This window comes from Rousettus aegyptiacus, unplaced genomic scaffold (assembly GCF_014176215.1).
Source record: "Rousettus aegyptiacus isolate mRouAeg1 unplaced genomic scaffold, mRouAeg1.p scaffold_m13_p_1, whole genome shotgun sequence".
In the NCBI taxonomy this organism is placed as follows: domain Eukaryota; kingdom Metazoa; phylum Chordata; class Mammalia; order Chiroptera; family Pteropodidae; genus Rousettus; species Rousettus aegyptiacus.
In genome coordinates, this window is record NW_023416284.1 from 66,671,795 (window position 1) to 66,692,805 (window position 21,011).

The window sequence follows — 21,011 nt, forward strand, 5'->3', positions numbered from 1 at the left end:
AAAATAGCCACACTGAAGGAATGACAATGCAATTCAGGTTCCGCTCGTTCACATATTTTATTTATCCAGTGAAGGAAGAAAAAAAAGAAAAAGACAGAAAATGAAGGGGAACAAATTCTGAGAAAATACCAAGGTCACATCTTCCATTTTCCTCAGTCCATTTAAATCCACAGATTAAATAAAAGAGCAAAGGGATGAGACGAACATCTTACCGGAGAATAAAATGTCTTATTGGGGAAAGAAAACCCTTTTTAAGGTTAATATCTACTTGGGGGGTTCTTGTTTTAGAATGGCTTATTTTCGTCTTTATAAAAACATGGCATCATCATATAAACTGCTGGGATTGGATATTTAAGGGTAGGTGGATGAAGGCTGCAACCGGGCAGAGTTTCTGGAGTCTAGGTCTGAAAGAAGCCCACAGTGGTGAGGGCCACAGAACATCATAAACATCCTTAGGGGTGAGACATGATGACACATGTCAAAAAAGGAATCTCAAACATCATAGTCCAGAATTTCCATTATACAGATGGGGAAACCGAGACTTAGAAAGTTAAACGATTTCCCCAAGGTCACACAGCTAGTCAGTAGTGAAAACTCAAAGTTCTGGGCTTTTAATTCAGTGCTTTTGGACATTATGTAAATAAATACTCCCTACCTTAACTTCTATCCCAAGATTCTAAAGTTGTCAATTTTAGTTTTTTAAATTTAAGAAAAAAAAAAAAAACAACTAAAGAAAAATTTATATCCAATCTCAAGAACCTCATGTTAAGATACAGTTAAAAGACTAATGTTTCAGTCAAAATCAGGGAACTTCATTTTTCTAAGAACACATATGACAATATCTTATACACAGTGAGACAGGAATGGAAAACAGCACCACACAGGGAATATTAGAAAAACTAATATTAAAAATAAAATGGGCCACGTTAGCGATTGGTAGGCTGGTCTAAACTGTTCAGTGTTTTCCAATAACACAGAAAATGACACTAAGTCACAATCTATGAGAGAAGAGTGTCAGAGGACTCCTGGTGGGCACATAGGAGCACCCTCTAAGCAGCTAGGTGCCTGTGCACAGGCTTACACATGGCATCCACCTTCACCGGAGCCACTGAGCTGAGCATAGTTGAGCTCACACCCTATACTGCCCACAGCTGAGCACAGACAGCCCTGGGGCAAATCAACGCCAAACCTCTGTCACTTCAAAAGCTGACCTGCTCCATTGTAACCATGTGCATAAATTAGAGAGGGGAGGACTTTGTGGGGAATGGTTCAGGTTGCTGATACAGGCTGGACATTTTGAACCCTGGACAAAGTGACTGGTATTTTCATTTCCCCTGGGCCTGGAGCTTTTGTCACGGGCGGGGTGTGAGCCTTGATGTCCGCGATTCGCTCTTTAAACTTTTGCTGCAGGAATTTTTCTTCTTTGGAGTAGTTTTTGGCGAACATCAACATGAGCAGGCACCCTGCCATGGATGTGCCCCCAATGCAGAAGAGCACGGCTCCTGCCAGCTTGCACACGTCAAGGGCTCCGTTAAATTGGACAGCATGCGTGTCGACCACCACAAAATCTGCTTCTCCAAAGGCTTCGATTTTGCGGGGCACAAGAAAGCCCACTGCCAGGACAGTCAGTCCGAGAATCACGAAGACTGTGCTGGAGATGAGTCCGACCTGGAGAAAGACACAATGAAGCAACACAGATAAGCGCAGTGCTTCAGCTCTCCCTGAGCCCTCCAGGGCAGGACTTGTCTTTTTTTGGAGGGGAGGGGGGAATGAATTTTCCAGTGACCTCAAATTTCTAGGCCTACATAATTTTCTGGTTAAAAAAAAGAAAGTGAAAAGAGAACCTTTCAGATATTAATGCCAACTAGAAACTGAAGTTTTGTCTTGATTTTTCCTTTGAGCTTTCAGTTTGTACAACGCTCCTTTTGCTCGCTGTCTCATTTAGTCTTGAGGAAGAGAAAAATCAGCCTCGATAACCAGGAGCTGGCCTGACTCTATCCACTAGGCCTAGAAGTTGTTCAAAGCTGCCTAGAGCTCACAGCGAGGCCACGTTATTCTCCTGTTGGCACAATTGGTCTCACAGAACATAACATTGGACAAGCTCATTTCTCTGTCTGTGATAAAATGAGATTACTTTATCATTTTCTCTAAGCACAGACAAAAACAAGATCACTGTGCAAAATGTAAAATACCTAACACTTCCCCTCCCCGCTGACTAATATGAATTCGACTGTTGCTATCTTACCAGTTACAGCATCAGTCTCCTTTTAGGCTCCCCTCCCTGAAGACAAGATTAAGAAATCCACTCATAGAATTTTCCCTGACAATGCAGAGTGAACTCTTATTCCCTTAAACACTCCCCCAAGTCACCCAACCAAAGCCTATAATATGTCCTTTCTCACACTCCACTATTGAAACACTACAGAAACTTCTATGGTGTCATCTCTCTCACTGTGATGTGTAATAAGCTCACCTAGCTCTATGTATAGGTATGTCCTGGTGATTTTGGCTGGAAGATATTGACAATCTATATAAGTACTCACTTCTTCTCCAATGGGTAATTCCTGTCAACCAGGATAGTCTATTTGCACCAATCAAATGCAAATTTGGATTCCTCATTTGAGGAGGAGGAGGAGGAGGAAAAGGAGGAGAAGGAGAAGGAGGAGGAGGAGGAAGAAGAAGAAGGAGAAGAAGAAGAAGAAGAAGAAGAAGAAGAAGAAGAAGAAGAAGAAGAAGAAGAAGAAGAAGAAGAAGAAGAAGAGAGAGAAAAAAAAAGAAAGAAAAGAAAATGGACCAGCCAGTGAAGAAGGAACCATAATCACCAGTTTACAGGTGAGGAAATATAGCCTCCCAAAGAGTAGTTCACTAGCCCAGGATGGATATCTAGCAAGTTGCAGGGCAGGGGCAGGGCTAGAAGCCACAAATCTGCCCCCAGACCAGTGCTCTTCCTCCTCTAACATGGAGCCATTTGGGCTTTACTTGTGCAGATGATGAGAAGTATTAGGAGTAGCAGATGGAGATTACACGGCATCAGCTCAAGTTCTCATAAAATGTAACACTCTGAAGATGGAAGGTAGTATATCATAGGACTTTAAATTCAGAGCTTTGGAATTAACAGACTCTGGCTTAGATTCTAGCATTGCCAACTGGTACTGAATTATATAAGGAAAGTCATCAATTTCCCCACCTATAAAATTATAAATTATAATAGTACTTACCTCACAGAGTTGTTGTAAGGACTAAATGAGACTATGCATGAAAGCACTTAGCCCTGTACCTGGCTAAGTAATACATTGTAATAAGTAGCTGTTATTATTTGGAAATGTACCTCTTGTAAAATTATGCTACATTACTGCAATCACTCCGCACTTGGAATAAAAAACAGCTATTACAGATGTTTGCTTTTTAAATACATTTTTAATTTCTTCCTGTTTCTAATTGCTTTTAGTTAGAGTAACAAGGTTGGAAAAATAACCAACTGCATAACACCATTTACTTTGGAACATTTAAAGTATGTTTAACTTATTTACTTATTAAATTTCAGGGTAATATACTAACAAAGCAGGTTTGGATAATAGAAGAAAAACATATTCCAAACTCATCACCTTAACAAAAGGGGAAGAGGAGAACTATTATATGAGTATGGTGAACCCCGAGAAGGACTATATCTGCCAAGAAGGACTCCTTGTGAAAAGTTGGGCTCAAATTCATAATTAGAGTCTAGCAGGCATTGCTAGCAGAGGCCTCTTATGCATACTGCATTTTTGGAGAAAGCCACAGCCTGAGCTGTCAGCCTCCTGCACTACGCTTCTGCACAGTGTGAGCTGACCTTTATAAAGGAGTTTTTAGAATCATGTTTTGACCAATATGAGGCCTGCCCTGTCCAATCAGAGCTACACAGCTGCATCCGCATTTGCATCTTAACTGACCAATCAGAGCAGCTCCATAATGACCAATCAGAAGAGGTAATTCCAGATAATCAGGACAGTGCTATTTGGACCAAACAAACTGCAAATTTGGATTCCTCATTTGCAAAAAAAAAAAAAAGGTCCGATCAAGAATCAGGGTGGGTGCTTTCTTTATACAAGCCGGCCTCCCCTTCCTCTCAGGGGAACATAATTTTGGTTTCCTTTAGAGGTTGAGTTTCCCTGGTTTGAAAACTGTTTTACTTGAATAAAGTTTCTCCTTTTGCCACTTCCCAGACTGGGGACTCCTGGTGGCACTAGATGGGTAGCAGTGACCTTTTGTTGACAGCATCTGTTATGACCTAGGCATAGTGCTAGGTGTAGTTTTCATTTTATCCTCACCAGGATCTCATAAGAAGTATTTTTATTCCATTTAACCTGTAAGAAACTGAGTTTATAGGGTCAAAGAAGCATAGTTTAAGGTCCCATATTAGCAGGTGGCTTGACTAGGCTCTGATCCAGGTGTGCAAGACTTCTAAGCCCCATCCCTTTTATTCTTCCATGATACTTCACCAATTGCTATTTTTCATATTACCTGCCATTATATTTCTTTTATTGTAACAGAGATTTTGTTGCCATAAATGGACAAAATTCCATTATACGATATTGTAAAAAAACAAAACAAACAAAAAAACCTTAAAAACAAAAAGTCAACATAATTTTTTTAAAAAATTATTTTACATAAGCTATAAGTAGTACAGGAAAAACTGGGTTATAAAATATAACATTTTGAATGAATTTCTCCATTTTTCTAAAACTGGTGGTGAATAAATTCACCTTCAAAGACTATCATTTAAAAATAACTTAAAAAGTGACTCACATTGGAAAATTCTGAATTCACCAACTAAATTAACTTAAATATCCATGGTGACATGCTTTTATGTCAATAAATTCATATGTCACTCCCTCAAGAACTAGCACTAATTCTCAAAAATTAAGGGCAGCAAAAATGTATCCATCTTAGTTTCTGAGGTTCTTAAGAGCAACTGAGGCCAATGCTCTGCATCTTCTATTTCTGTCTTGTCTTTCCACAGTTCTTGTTGTGCTCAATTAATATTCCTGACTGACTAACCTAAACCACCAGACTGCTGAATATGGAGACAGGTGACTGATTCTCAGAACAGTCTGCTCCTCAACTGAGCAGTGTTTTATAGATTAAAATCCACTCTTGGAATATCACTCAGAAGCTAAAAGGCAAACCATGACTTGCATATGGCAGAACTTCTGCTCACTTCAAGAACCGGAAAGTGGTTGGCCTCCCTGAATCTTCTTCCTTTTCCTTATTATATCCGAATATCAGAGAGATGCCTGCTATCTGTGGAGGGGAGCACGATGTAATACATAGCTAACTCCAAAGATTCTGAAGTTGCCATCGATGCAAGGCTAATGCAGATCTCCCAAGAGATGAGTTGAAAGAGGGACTCCAAATCTCTTAAAACATTTCAGGGAGAGCTTGGGATAGCAGGCATGAAGGAGCAATGATGGAATCAAAACTTCCCTACATTTTAACTTCCTGGGCGCATAACAGAGGTGAGGAGGGATGTTGGGATATGTCAGTGTAACCCTGGTACCCTGTTGGAATATCAGAAATAAAAAATTTGAGGAGCAACCTGGGGCTGTGGGGTGATTAGAACAACACCAATGGAGAGAGAAGGACCACCTCAGGCTGAGACAAAGCATAAAGGCAGCAGCAAGGACAATTTTTGAACTGTAATTTCTGATGACTCTCCTGGCTGCGGGGAGGATGTGCAAAAACCCAGTCCCTGCTATTGGAAAGGAGAACTGGATAGGAAGAACTTGGACTCCAGAATTTCTGCTGCTAGAGGTGACAAGCTAGTTGTTATTTTGACCAACATCTCCTTCATTCTATCTCTATGAGCTGATGATTTCTGAAAATGCTGTTTACTCCAATAAGCAGAACTGGCAGCAGTAGCAACACAGCTGTTCTGGCAGAGAGGAGGCACTAATGACTGTTGGAAGCAAGAAGTAGTGTGGCAGGGAAGAACAGCATGTGGGAGAAAATGCTGGATGGCGCTAAATGTGAAGGAGCCATCTGGGTTAGAGGTAATTCAGGGGAAGCACATCAGGAGTGAAGCCTTGCTTTTCTTCTTCATTAGCCCGAGGGCTGCTGCCGACCTCTTCTTAGCAGTATCTGAGCTATGAGTGCTGTCACTTGCCGGCAGTGATGACAGATTCTAACTCATCTGTCTCTACTTTCTTGCCTGACCTGCTTGTAGGGACAGTGTGCTTTACAAAGTCACGACCTATGCCAGGCTGTGATCTAGTTCATTCCACATACCTTATATCTTACAGCCTCCACAGCTCCCGCCCCATTCCCCGTTGACCTGGGTAGTGGTACCAATTATCTATCCCACATTAGCTCTTCTATTTTTCAGAGGCTCTGTCCCTTCAGCACGTGAACACATTTAATTGTTTCCATATTCAAAACCTATTCTAGATGCCTGTGTTCCTCTCTGGCTACTGCTTGAACTCATTCTTAACCTTGATAACCATGCTTGGTCATCCATGATATCACTGAAATTGCTCTCTCCGAGGTTACTCATGACCTCCTAATTGTTGAATCAAATGTGATTTTCCTTTTCTTAACTCATTTGAATGTTCTGCAGTCACTGATGTTAAACACTCATGCTTTTTAAAACACTCACCTATTGTTATCCCTGACACAACTCTTTTCTCTTTCCATATCTACCTGTTTAATAACCCACTCTCAACCTGCTTTGACAGACATTGTTCTCAAATTATTGGTGTTCTTCAGGGTTCCACCCTCAACTCACACCTTTTGTTCAGTATGTTGTCTCTATTGTTTAATCTGTGGCTGCAGTTTCAACTCCCACCCATATACCAATGATTTCCAGATCTCCAACTCCAGCCTAAATCATTCTCCTGGGCTCTAGTCTCATATTTCTGACAGCCAATAGGAAGATCTTCACAAAAATATCTCAAAGGCCCATCAAACCCAAACTATTCCAAATGGTACTCCCTCCTTCCTTCACAATTTTTCTGTTTCCTGCCAGTTACCCATTCACTGAGTCTTTTCTCACATTCATAGTCAATAGATAATTAAATCTTATAGATTCTACCTCATAAAGCTCTCTTGAATCTTGTCTCTCCTGTCCATCACCACGACTACTCTAATAGTGTGGATCATTGTTATATCTTGCTCAGATCATCACAATAGCATTCTGATGGTCTCCCTTGCTAGTCTCGTCTTTCTTTATCCATCTTTCAAGTATCATCTGAGAAAATGTTTAAAAACAGAATGAATACCACATGGGTTTTCTTCTTAAGTGACTTCTATATCTGCTTTTGCTTCTAGAATAAAACCTGGTCTTTAATATCCAGCAAAACTCTGAAGAGAGATCTAAGGTATAAGTTTAAATTCTGACTTAGCTTGCTGTGGAAACAGGAAAGATCGGGATAGACAGGAGGAAGGTCTTGGGAGAAAAGAGAGGAACAAGAGTCACTGCCACTTTTGGTAAGGTTACAGAAAAGGGAGTCTTGCCTTGTACCTACCTGCACATGGCTGTTGGACACTGTTTGAGTGGCTTTCTATATGGGTTGAGAGAAAGATAAGGCAGATAACCCTGAGATGAGGAAAGAATGACTAAGAGAAGATTGTCCTCATTAGTTCATACCTGCCACACTGAGGCTGTTTGCTGCACAGATGTTCAAGTGACAACAGCCTTAGTCAAGGTCTAGTGCAAGGATACAAAAGAAAAATTACACCTTTGACAGCAGCAGTGGTGGCAGGGGGTAGGTGGGACCATGTCACATAGAGTTTTGCATATGGCAGCAGTTGCAGGCACTGGGATAAATTACTGAGGTAACCATGCAGTAATCCAGGACCCGTGAGGCATAGAGAATGTGTGTAATATTGCGTGTATGTGAGATAACCTCCCCAAGAAAGCCTAGACTTATTATTATCTTGCCCCATCACTGTACTTAAATTGGAAGGTTTTAGAGAAATATTTGTTTCACAGCTCTTCAAAGTCTTCTGTGATCTTGCTCTTCTATGCATTCCAACATTCCTCTCTTGACTCCTCTCCTGCAACTTCTAAACTTCTATCCAAGCCATACTGAACTGTTTGCAGCCTCCTGAACGTACTGTCCTCTCTCACAACTCAGCTTTTGCAATGCTTTCTTTCTGTTGGGTGTCCTGTTCCTGCTTGTTCACAGGTGATCTCTTCTGTGGAGCTATTTCTTCCTCAGGCTGCATTAGGTCCTCCTCACCCCCAAACTCTGTGCTCCCGGTAAGTAATATGACTGCCTTAGGGGGAGTGTTTATTATGTTGGGTTGTAGTAATCTGTGTACATGTCTATGTTCCCTATTTGTGAACTCCTTCAGGTCAAGGCTATATCTTGAAGAATAGCGTCTTATTCACAATTGAATCCCAGAGACTACCACATAGCCTTGTGCATAGTGGACATAAAAATGTTTATAGAAAGAAAGAATAGCACTTTAAGATAGATGCTATGTAGATCCGTGTGACAAAGCGAAGATTCTAACACAGGCCCATTTGATTCCAATTTTCATTCTCATTAAGCCCCTCCATGCTGCACATTGCTAAGGAGCTGGAGGTGAGTTCTCTAACTCAGTAATTCTGAGGTTATTCAGGTTGACTGTAGTGTTCTAAATGCCCAGTCTGTGGTTTAATGATTAGGATATGAGTCTAGAATTTGGATGTGGCTGGAATATAATCTCTACAAGACTATGGACTTTTGCCTTTTTTTTTCCTCTCTGAAGTAGGTCCAGCACAACAGGGATAAATACTTTTGGATCTTATTTATATAAATAAAAGGGAGAAAACATTGAAATCTGACTTCTAAAGTTGGTAATTTATTGTGAGTGCTTTATTTTAAATCCATATCTATATATTATTTGATGAATTTACAGCATTGCAAATCACATAACCACCAGTGCTTTGAATCCACACGAACACTGACAGTATTCTGTATGTCAGTGGCATTTTAGGCTCTTGGCACAACAGATCTGTCAAGCAAATATTTGTTTTTTGACACATACGGAAGCAACCACCCACTTATGTGGGTAAATACAAGATGTGCCAAGCTTGGCTATTATTTCATTCATCCAGGCCAGTAAGTATTCATCAGAAATGACATTTCTATAGGGCAAAGGTGATGGCTTGACCAATTCTAAAACAGAGCAGGTGATACTAGTAAGACTTTGAATTAACACAGGTTTTGAATAATCTATGTTAACAACTACGTTACCCAATACTTTATTTATTAATTAGATTTCCAGTTTTATTTCTATTTCAGAACTCAATGCCCCATATGGCATCTAGTAATGGTAACTATTACATTGAATGCTTATTGAATGCATACCAGACATTATTCTAAGCTCTTTGTAAATATTATCTTTGATCCTCACAACTTTATGTCTTATGTACTGTAGGTATCACTGTAAGAATCCCATTAAGGTCAATTACTTGCCCGTAGTTGTAGAGCTATTAAATGGAAGAGCTGAGATTTGAACCATTCAATTTGAGGACAGAGTCCATGCTCATAATTATTATGCTACATTGTCACTTGTTATACTATTACCAATAAATTGCAAGTTTATGTCAATAACATTGTAAAAAATTCTGGGAGAAAGTCAAGATGATTAGAAGGCACAGAATGTTAGAGCTGGAGGAGACCTGAGACAAGGCTCAGCATTCCTTCCTGAATCCTCAGCCTTTTCCTCATTTCTGAATGTTGGGACATCCCAATCCCCTTTTCTATGTCCCTACTCTCTTCCTAGGTGATCTTATCTAGTCTAGTGCCTTGTATACATTCTATATACTAAGACTCTCAATCCATAAGCTGAAGATCAGTATATTTAAATTGCCACTAGAGATCTTCGCTTATATATCTAAAAAGCATCTCCAGTATAACATAGCCAGAATCAAACTCTTGGTTCCTCACTCATCCCACGTTTCTCCCAGTGTTTCTCCATCCCAGTAAATGATAACATCATTCACTAAATAGCTCAGGCTGCAAGACTTGGAGCCATTGACTCTTCTTTGTCTCACATCTAATTCTTCAGCATGTCCTGACAGCTTGGCCTTCAAATTTTATGCAAAATGACTACTTCTCACCATATCCACTAACATCTTAATAGAAGCCACCATCATCTCTTGATGGGGTACTTTAAAAGCTTCCTAAATAATCTAGCTGCTTCTACATTGTCCTTCTATAACCTATTTTCTGAACAGCAGCCAGAATTATCCTGTTAAAATATTGGTTAGATTATGTCGCTTCTTTGCATAAAATGTTCACACAGCTTCTCATTTCTCGAGGTAAGAGCCAAAGTCCTCACTATCATGTGCAAGGCTCAACATAAATCATCTGTGTCCTGTTCTTTTTCTGAATCCATCGCCTTTCTTTTTTCCTCCTCTCATTCCACTTCAATCAGACTCTACCTCTTGCTATTTTTCAAACACACCAAACTCGTTCCTATTTCAGAGCTGTTGGACTTGCTATTTTCCCAGCCTAGAATAATCTTCAGCCAAATAATTTAATGGTCTGCTTCCTCAGCTTACCCTGGTATTTGCTCTAATGTCATCTCCTCTGAAAGGCTTTCAATGACCAGCATATACAAATATCATTTCTCCATCACTCTCTATCCACTTATCCTAATTTACTTCTCTTCATTGCACTTGTCACTACCTGACATTCTATTATGTGCTTTACTTGTTTATGGTCTGTTTCCCATGGTTGTAATTTCCATGAGGGCAAAGACTTTTCTTCTCCTGTTGACCCCTTTAATCTCTAGTACTTTGCAACTTTTTCACACAGAATAGGTGCTCACTAATTACATGTTGCATGACTAAACACATTGTTTAATGAGGCTCCTGCATTTGAGGAGGTTGAAGACCACAGAGCTGCATGATCACATAGCTGGTAGAGGTAGAGCTGGTATACTGTATTATGTCTCAGCATTAACTCTCTCTAAATACCCAATTATTTATTTTTAATAACTGCTGCAATTTGTCAAGTGATACTTAGCAATTATAAGGGAAGCCGAAAGCATATTATATTTTGTTTACGGATGGCTTCACATTTGGTGAATTTAGTGGCACATTAATAATAATAGCAAAAATAATAATAATGGCATCATTATTATTTACGTTTAACCTACAAATCAAAAATTATTCTGTGCTTAAAGGCTTTCTTCAGCTCATAGTTTATATTCTCCTTTCCTAAGGGAAGAAAAACTACATTTAGTTTTGATGCACACACAGAGCTCCAAAACTCTCAGTTCTCTGCAGCTATAGTACTTAGTAAATCCAATAACTGTTACATTTCCTGCATGAAACACATACTCTTGACTTACCTTCCAGAATACTGAGCTCCACCTGTTTGGTGATCTCTGGATCTGGAAATCATCCTCATACTCCCAGATCGAGGTGGTACAGTCTTCATAAAACTGGTGCAGGTAGGAGCGGACTCCATAGCGTTGGTACCCACCCTCGCCAGCAGCCTGTGCCTGTTTGGACCCACAGGCGTTGCTGCAAGAATTCATCCTTCCTGGCTGGAATGATAATGTTCACACGCATCAGCCCCAGGGGCTCTGGCCTCAGGATCAAAGGCTTATTAAAGGTAAAGACCAAGCTAAGTAATGTCAGCCTATTTGAACAATGTTCTGTTCTTAAGAGAAAAGAAACTTTTCAAGACCTGTCTTTCTTATACAAAATTTCTAATACAAAATTTCCTTAACTACTCAATGACTAGAACTGGTTCTCCATAAATGAAGTGAGACATAACAGCATAGCTCACTTAAATTATGCAAAAATTTAACCATAAAGTACATGAGAAATGGCAATAAAGAAGCTGAGATTTCATTGTCTTGGCAAGAAATCTTTAAACCCTTAGAATCTAGTAGTCTTGACAATTACATGTTAAAGATTTAGGCTGGCACTTACTCTCTACAGATGGAATTTGTCTTGGACTAGCCTCTCAGATGCTTAACCATGTTCTCTTGTGAAAACTACCTGGTGTTATCCTTAGCAGTTTGAAATTCTGCCTTTGAATCTCATGTATCTTGCTCTAACATTTTAACTAATTGTCAAGTTCTACAGAAGCTTTATTAAAAAGCTGCTGAACAACTTATGGTTCCTGCTTTGTTAATCATAAATGTCTTGGTCAATAATTTCTACCCCACTAACTCTAACACCAGATATTTCAGTAATTATTTGTGGTTACATCTGTTCAAGTGGGATGCTAAAGTATAATGTTAAGAGTATACTCAGCCTCTTATTATTTTCCATGAGGTATCTAGTATAAATAAGAGTTCAGAGAACTCTTAGGTGGGTAGCTTGGAGAACTGCCTGCTTCTTAATTTGATTTAATCACTACCTTAGAGAAAAGCATTTGGTTATTAATTCATGGTTTAAAAAAGGAATTACTGAGGGACAGCAATTTTTGTAAGGAAATTCTTGGTTATTCTCTGTTGTTTGGTTTTCTGATCTCCAATAAGTGATTAATATGTAGCCAGAGACATGAAATACTTACTTGGATTTTTCAATTATCCTCTAGGTCGGTGGTCCCCAATCTTTCTGGCACAAGGAACCAATGCTCTTATGAGAATCTAATGCCTGATGATCTGAGGTGGAGCTGAGGTGGTGATGCTAGTGCTGGGGAGCGGCTGCAAATACAGATGAAGCTTTGCTGGCTCCATGCTGCTCACCTCCTGCTGTGCAGCTCATTTCCTAACAGGCCACTCACCAGTCCGTGGCCTGGGGTTTGGGGACCCTTGCTCTAGATGGGTCTCCCTGTGTGGACATTTCCCATTGAACCAGGTCTTCCTAGGGGTTGTGCTATAATCCAGGCTAACAGAAGACATATTAAACACTTCCAATTACTTATCAAGAAAGCAAATAGTCAAGTAAATTTACAAGAAAAGATTAATCTAAATTTCTATCAAGTGCCCTCATGTAGTCACATAGTTTAGTTGGATAGAATCATGGGGCTAAAATCAAAGTCGAAACCAGAGATAGTTAGCATTTTCCTGTTCCGTGGCCAAAAAGTGAACCCATAAGAATATTTTGTAAATGTGTGCCCTTGACCACAAATAGGTTTTGGTTAGAAAATGTAGTCAAATTCAGGAAAATATGGCCCTAACCTTTAAAAAAATGATGAAAGAGATGCTAAAGATAGTGACCAATGACCTCATCTTTTTAAGGGTTAGTGTCTACCTCCCAGTGTCTATGTCTTCTTCCTGTTTCAGGGATAGCCATCATCTAAAGACATCAACCAAGAGGGGAAAGTAAACATTTTGGAGGAATATTATTTTATTTAAAAATCATAATTTTAGAATGTACTTTTCCTGATTAGAACGGTAAAGTCTGATGGCTTAACTTCTTTTGTTAACCTAATCTTCATATTTTAAATGCTAAGATGACCTCTTTAGAACCTTTTATTTAATAGTTATACAATAAAGATGATTAATAAGGGCCTATTACTATAGACATATAAGTAGAATAATTTTAAAGGTATAATCTAGTAGTCTTTAAAAATATTATAATAAAATTTTGGTCAAAGGGAGATAAGATTATTATTACTAATTCTGCTTTGCCATTGAAGAAACTGAGGCATAGAAAAATCATTTGCTAAATGTAAATTTGCTAAATGTAAAGGTTATACCATGAGTCAGAAAGCAGATGAAACATGACAATTAATACATGGACTGAATCATATACTTGGATAATCAGAACCAACTCAACAAAATATATATTTTCAGATTTTCTATAATGCATCAGAGACTTCAACATAAAAAAGGACAAAAATAGATATGATAGGAGTAAAAAAAAATTCTCATAGCAACAGTAAGAGTTATTTTTCTTAGATGTTGAAGTCATTCTTTCTTAGGATTGAGCTTTCATGTGGAGCAGTACTGTGTGACATACTGTAGTCAGTCCCTGCACAGCTCATTTCTGGGACACCAAATTAACCATTTCTGCTTTATAGGATAAGACTTAGAAGTCTAACTTTGTTAAACACAATATGGTAAAAATCATAAGAGAGACGAAGTGTCATAAAACAAATGTTTTTCAGGCAGGGTGGTAGAAGGCTCTACTCTAAGTCAGAATGGATTTTTAGTGATGCTAGATACATTCTAGAAAAGGAATCCTAATGAGCCTTATTTTCCCCTCCGTGCACAAGAACACAACCTGCGCTGTGCTAAACACACAGAGCAGAGAATGGTCTCTCATTAGTTGGTCATCTGCAACTTACTGATTATGGCATCTCAGGCAAGCTCATTAACCTCTCTGGGCTCTGGGTTCATCATCCTTAAAATAAGATGGCTCATCATTCATAAAATAAAATGGACCAGATAACCTCTAATTCCTTCCAGGTGCAGTTTTCCAAGAGTCTTTGGCTATGAATCTACAGAATAAGTCAATTATTTTTGTTGGATAAACAACTGGGTTTAATGATTTCCCACCTCCTTCCACACCCTCATTGATTGATTGTCACTGCTTTATTATTGTATGTATGAAGCTTCAGTTTAAAAGAGCGTATAAGCTACTAACTAGGTTAGTTACTTGGTATTAAGTAAAGTGAATAGTTGTATATTGTTTATTTTGTTTAATAAGTTAACTTCAGTATCAAGTATGTTGCCTAAAACAATAGTTCTTGCGGGTTTTAGAGGTTCATACAACTTCCCAAATATATTACTTGTTGGGATTTATGCCTAGATGAGAATGATCACTTGAAAAAACATAAAATTTAAAGTACAACATATTAGAGTGAGAATTTTCCAGCTACAAAATCTCAACAGAGTTACATTCTTCATTGGGAAGCCAGTAATTTTTTGTCCCAACATAGAAAATGTGACAGTAATTTTGAATCCACTTGGTTGATTAGTACCTCCAGTGTCATAAAGAGGATACAGGAAGTCACATAATAAAGTCACTTTAAAAGTTGGGTAATTATTATACAATAAACTAAGTTTGAGAAGAAATGGTAAATATGCAAAAGGTTTTTTAGCTTGGTTCAGGTTTTGTGACATTTTTGACGTCTGTATTTCAATAACTATAGTAGTAGCAGTAGCAAAAACAGTAATGTTAAATATATGAGTGTTGTTAAGTGACAAATCCTGGAGGGCTCCTTTTTTTTTAGAGATCTTTAACATTTCAGAAAGTGAATAATGGAGGTAGGGGTGAGTGAAAACATTTTTCAATATTGTACTTAAATGAGTCCTGTGATTATTTATTTTCTTCATGTTCTAGTGGAACCTGTGGCATCCTCACTGCCAGCATGGCCATCATGATGAAGCGAAAGCAACATTAGTGTCTGGTTGTTTGGTCATCTATGAAGAGGCAGTTGTTTTCGTTCTCCCTGAAGGACATTCTAGGTGCTGATAAGTGAAGATCCATCCATGTTTTGTTTTGCTTGTTTTGTTTTTGAACAATCTGTCTATGGTACATATCTCAACTGCATGCACTATTATACATTAAATGTTTATTCAATTCTTAGCAACACAGCACACATATCATACCCCAGAGACCCATAGGAGAAAATGATACCTTGCTTGACTCCTCTCTCAAGCTCTTCTGAAGGGCTTTCTGCAATCAGCATATTAAAAATCAACCCTCTACCACCCTCTATTTCCTTGTTCAGATTTGTTTGCCTTCACAGCACTTGTTAACTATCTCGTACACTATTATGTGACTTATTTGTTTATGGTCTGATTGACTATGTAGATGATAGACTAGAAGCTTCATAAGGGCAGAAACTTTTTCTGTCCTGTTTATTACATCTATCTCAAGCATTCTGAAACTTCTTATACAGAGTTTTACATGGGTTGGAGTGGGCGATGGCCTGAGTGGTCTTTCATTTTTCATTCCTCTGTTCTTTTGGTGTTTTTAAAGCACTGATTATGTGCTAGATTATGTGAGATGATGGTTACCACAATGAGTGGGGCACAGTCTGCTCTCAATGGACTCTTGTATTAGCAGGAGAAACACTCATGAAGCACTAGGTGCAATAGAATGGGCACCAAAATGAGGAATTTGCAGCAGGGAGGAGTACAAACATTGAGAATTCTTGTACAATTCCTCTAGTCGGCAAACAAACCCATACATGTGTTACCATGATCTCTCTGTGCACTAATATAGTATAGTATCAATTTGTTGAAAATTTGAATTTGTTTAATATGTGCAGTTACTTTTTTATTTGAAAAATGTTCATAGCTAAGAAAACAGAAATAAGTCTTTATGCCTCATAAAACACTAATAATACTACAGACTTTATACTATTTGTCTTCATGATCTCCTTGAGCAAAGAGGGGCAGAACATTGAGGCACGAAAAGGAGGAGGGTTGTCTCATGGCTCTGTGTGTGAGTCAGTTATGAGGCCAGGCACAGGCCCTATTCTGTTTGTTTTATTTGAAGTATCATTCAATTTTCATGCTGCTTTTCTCTCCCATAAAATCATTCTGAGATAATGAGAGTGAAGTTCCCATTAGAGCTACTTTTCCACAGGGCCAGCAGTGCAAGGTATAGGCACATAGCTGAATTAGACCATTTATTCAACACCAAACCAAAAGGTCAATTCACTTAAAAGACTCACACTCAGAGTGAGTGCAGGAAGGCATGAAAGCCTGCTAACAGCTTTTTCATTTTTAAATTAGACATTCTGAAATTATGTAACCTTAAAACTTGAAAATGTGTTTCTACCAATGGATTTTTTCAGAGATATTTTATTTCCCTGGAGTAGTGGTAGAGATTGTGGCTCTAAATTATGAGCTTTTTTGGAGTCCTCTAAGTCAGTGGCTGTGCAGCCACCACATAGTTTTTAAAAGAGGGGTAATGGTATGCAATTATCTTATTACTTTACTACTTCAAGATGTATTTTTTAAGTAAGGTATATAAAGTCCAAAACCAAAATGAGAAGAACCCATTTTCTATTTAAATTTCCTCTTTATATGCATTCAGATCACAAGGTGCTTATAAATCTACATGTGACAAGGTTTGAGTCTTACCTTCAAAATCCTCCTTTTCCCCTTTTTGTTGTTTACTCTTTGGCCTTTCTTTTTTAATGACACATTCTTCAGTCCTATTTAAGAAAAACAACTCTGTAAAATGTGATCTGGACAAAAACATAAATTTCATAACCCATTCTCATAAGGTTAAAGAATCACTTTTATGTTGACAAAAACATTGATGAAGGACTTCTTGTTCAAGAGCAGAGGTAGTTTTCTAAATACAAAAGTATAACATATTTTGTAACTTTTTAATGGGCTCTTATGAGAGTTTATAGAGTTTATAGAGACAATATAAATGAAAAGGGATCTGTAAACTATAATAGCCTATGCAAACATTAGTCTTATTTTGATATAATTATGTCCCATGCACTCAATAATACCAACTACACTGATCCATTTATATTCCCAAAATTTTAACTAAAAAGATTGCTTGCTTCCTAGATATTCTAGAATCGATCTATTTGGTGCCTGTTTCATTATATTATAAAAGAAATAAATCTTATAGCCATTGCATTTTCTGATCAATTTATATGTGTTTTAGACTTATTGAGGCTCTTCGGATGATTTACTCATTAGGTTGATTTTCACTCCTATATCTATTTTCTTCTTATCGCGATCATTTTACTTTGCATTTGCCTAAGACAACCAGGTGCCCATCCAAGATTTAATTAAAAAGCCATTGTCAGCTATAGAGCTATTAGTTTCCTATATTACTCTAGTCATGTGAAATAAAATAATAACTAGGGTCATATTTTTCAAGAGATCATTAAGAATTCTTGCTGCTGAACAGTTCCCCATCCATTTGCAGAAGAATCTCAAAGACCTGAGATAAGTAAGCCTAGTTGAGAACTGACCACCAGTTTTCAGTATTTTGCAGGTAAAATTTATATGAACTTGCATATAGGTTCTCCAAGTCAAATCTCCAAGGTCCATTTTTTTTTGCACCCAAATTTAATTTTGAGGGTATCCTGGATCTGGATAAACAAAAGAAAAGCCACTATCATCTCTCCCCTTTCCTCCTCTCCCCTCCCCTCCTCTCTTTTCTCTTTCTCTTTCTTTCTTTCTTTCTTTCTTTCTTTCTTTCTTTCTTTCTTTCTTTCTTTCTTTCTTTCTTTCTTTCTTTCTTTCTTTCTTCCTTCCTTCTCTCTCTGTCTGTCTCTCTGTCTCTGTCTCTCTGTCTCTCTGTCTCTGTCCCTCTGTCTCTGTCTCTGTCTCTGTCTCTGTCTCTCTCTCTCTCTCTCTCTCTCTCTCTCTCTTTGTCTCTCTCTGTCTGTCTCTCTCTCTCCTCCCTTCTTTTCAGCCTTTCCATTTTCTATATAGGAATTGACTCCACATTTGCCCTTCACCAAGGCTGGCTTGGAGCCCAAAAAGCTCTCCAAGGTGCTGAAAACATTTCTGCCTCAGAGCCAAGAACCAATTAAGCAAACACCAGCTGTTTAACTACAGCTTTGTTTTCTTTGAGGTCTTCAGATTTGGTCTTACCGACACCCAACGCCCCTTTCTAGCCACACAAGAAGTAGGTCCTGAGATAAAAACACTCAGACATTTTTAGACGTGGCAAAGGAGTGAAGAGAGCAAGTTAGGGGTTAAATTCAGCCTGGAAAACAAATCAAACCAGCTTTGCAAATTCCAAATACATATATTTGACTCTTACCTAATATATAACTTTTATTGTCTCACGGAAAAGAAATTCTTAAGTTTTCTCTGTATACCTTCCAAATTCTTACATAACCCAAACCACAAACCATCAAAGCATGGAGTTGGCTACTCCTGATTTGTATGTGCTCACGGATTTTATTACCGTGATTTATAATAAACATAAATGAGTAATGTGTGTGTGTGAGAGAGAGAGGGGGAAAAGGGAAGGGGAGTGGGAGGGGGAGGGCAGAGAGAGAGAGAGAGAGAGAGAGAGAGAGAGAGAGAATATGAATATTTATGCTTGAGGAGAAAGGAAGGAAAGAGAAAGGGAGGAGAGAGACTGGAGAGACAAACAGTATAGAACGCCGCACCCCTGAGCTCTGCATGGCTTTACCTGCCCTCTCGATCCCCTGACCCGTGGAGCAAGTGCAGCCAACTAGCCGCAGATCTCTCGCTGGGGTCCCATCGCCGCCGCCGCCACCGCCACCGCTTGCGCCGCACGGAGCTCAGCCTGCGCGTGATTGACAACTGGGCGCCGCGTGCCCGCGCAGCCGCGGCCACTGCTGCCACCGAAGGGGCGGGGTCTGCGCTGCGCGGGCGAGCGGCGGGTGGGCGGGGCCGGAGTGGTGAGTAGGCGGGGCCGCTAGCGACCAGGAAAGCCATCCTCCTTCCCGCCTGCACCCAAGACCTGTACTAACCTGCAGAGCAGCTGCTCTGTGGAAGGCTGGTCACTGTACCCAGAAAAAGCTCCATGGGCCGGGAACCTTGTCCGCCTTTACACCTTGTCCAGTGTTTTCTTCTCTTGCCCAGCACAATGTTTGCCCATAGGAGGCTCAATACACATATATATTTTTAATGAATAGAGAAGGGAGACAGACCTGAAGTCTGCTTCTTCCACCATCACCCCTTTTGGGATGTGTAGAGGCTTCTCCCCACCACTATGGTTTTTTGTTTTGTTTTGTTTTGTTTGTTTGTTTGTTTATCCTCGAGGAAAACAAGGTGAGGAGCTCCTCTGACTGGCAGAGCCCAACTTAAAAACACCTTCTCATTTCTATCAGCGTTGGGCACTTTCAGTTTCTCACCTCACCCTTGACTCCAATGTCAGGAAGTCTCGATGGGTGAGATGGAAGAACGATGAAGAAAATGGATTAAATGATGATATTCAAGAAAAACACACAAATGTATGAAGACAAGAACACACCAAGAAAGCACCTGTGAATACCTTAGAAAATGTGTGTAAGTGTGGGCAAGAGAGCATATAAACACAATGACCCTTGCTTTATGAGACTTTCTGCAAACCACTGGTAAGTGGCATTTAATGAAAACGATTCCTAAGGTAGTTAATATTTGCACAGCTATTCTACACATAAAATAATAATAACACCTAACATTTACATAGTGCTTACAATGTGCCAGGTATTTTAAATAAACTACATATATATTAATTATATGCATATTAAACCATTAAATCTTCACGTCAGTCCTATGTGGTAAGTATACTTTATTATCTCAATTTTACCGGTTGAGGTATAGAGAGAAGTGGCTTGCACCTGTGATGATTAGGCTCACGATTACTTGTCATAATTCATACTGCTAAATGGGAGAAGTGGACTGGTATCTACAAAGTTACCTCCTAGAGAAGGTTTAGCATATAAGTGATATTTTGCCTAAAGAAAATACTAAGAAACAACTATTTTTTTATTAAACAGTAGACAGACGAAAGCAAATGTTGAGCAAATGTTTTGAGGGAAACCAAGGACAGGGATCTTTGTTCCACAGGTTCACAACTCTTACTTCAGTTTCAATATTACAGTAGTCCTGCCCCTTATCTGTGGGAGATATGTTCCAAGATCCCAAATGAGTGCCTGCTACTGTGGCTAGTACCAAACCCTACATACACTTTGTTTTTTCCTTTACTTGTGTACCCAAGATAAAGTTTATAAATGAGGATTCTTTTGTTTTCCTTATTAAGTAAAGAACCTTTACCTTTTCACTTAAAGAAAGCCTGGCTTCTCTTTGGTGTATCGAGATTACCAGCATCACCACTTTTGTGCTTTGAGGTCATTATTAAATAAAATAAGGGTGACTGAAACCCAAACACTGCAATACACAAAAGTTGATCTGATCACCAAGGTAGCTACTAAGTGACAATTGGGCGGGAGCATCATTAGTCACTTCGTAGAGATGTTGGACAAAGGGACGATTCCTCTCCTGGGCAAGATGGAGTGCGACAGTGCAAGATTTCATCTTGCTACTCAGAATGGTGGATAATTTAAAACTTACGAATTGTAAGTATTTCTGGAATTTTCACTTAATATTTTCGGACTGTAGTTGATCACAGGTAAGCAAATCATGAAACCTTGGAAAGCAAAACTGTAGACCTGGGTCAGCAG

At 39.0% G+C, this 21,011-nt stretch overlaps 1 protein-coding gene across 1 annotated transcript; it reads right to left on the reverse strand.

Annotated features, from left to right (window-relative positions):
- Nucleotides 1-27: 27 nt before the first annotated feature.
- NRSN1 (neurensin 1) lies at nt 28-19,136 on the reverse strand. The gene is made up of 4 exons (XM_016151862.2): nt 19,013-19,136; nt 16,978-17,051; nt 11,326-11,523; nt 28-1,668 (listed from the first exon to the last, which is right to left on the reverse strand). The coding sequence occupies exons 3-4, from the start codon at nt 11,512-11,514 to the stop codon at nt 1,270-1,272; spliced, it is 588 nt and encodes a 195-aa protein (XP_016007348.1). The 5' UTR covers nt 11,515-11,523; nt 16,978-17,051; nt 19,013-19,136; the 3' UTR covers nt 28-1,269.
- Between the last annotated feature and the right edge of the window lie 1,875 nt (nt 19,137-21,011).

Bases quoted from the DNA above. Each gene is read 5' to 3' on its own strand.
- NRSN1 (XM_016151862.2), bottom strand. From the start codon at position 11,514: ATGAATTCTTGCAGCAACGCCTGTGGGTCCAAACAGGCACAGGCTGCT. The intron at 1,669-11,325 runs GTAAGTCAAGAG...GTCTTTCTCCAG, and splicing joins GGAGCTCAGTATTCTGGAAG to GTCGGACTCATCTCCAGCAC.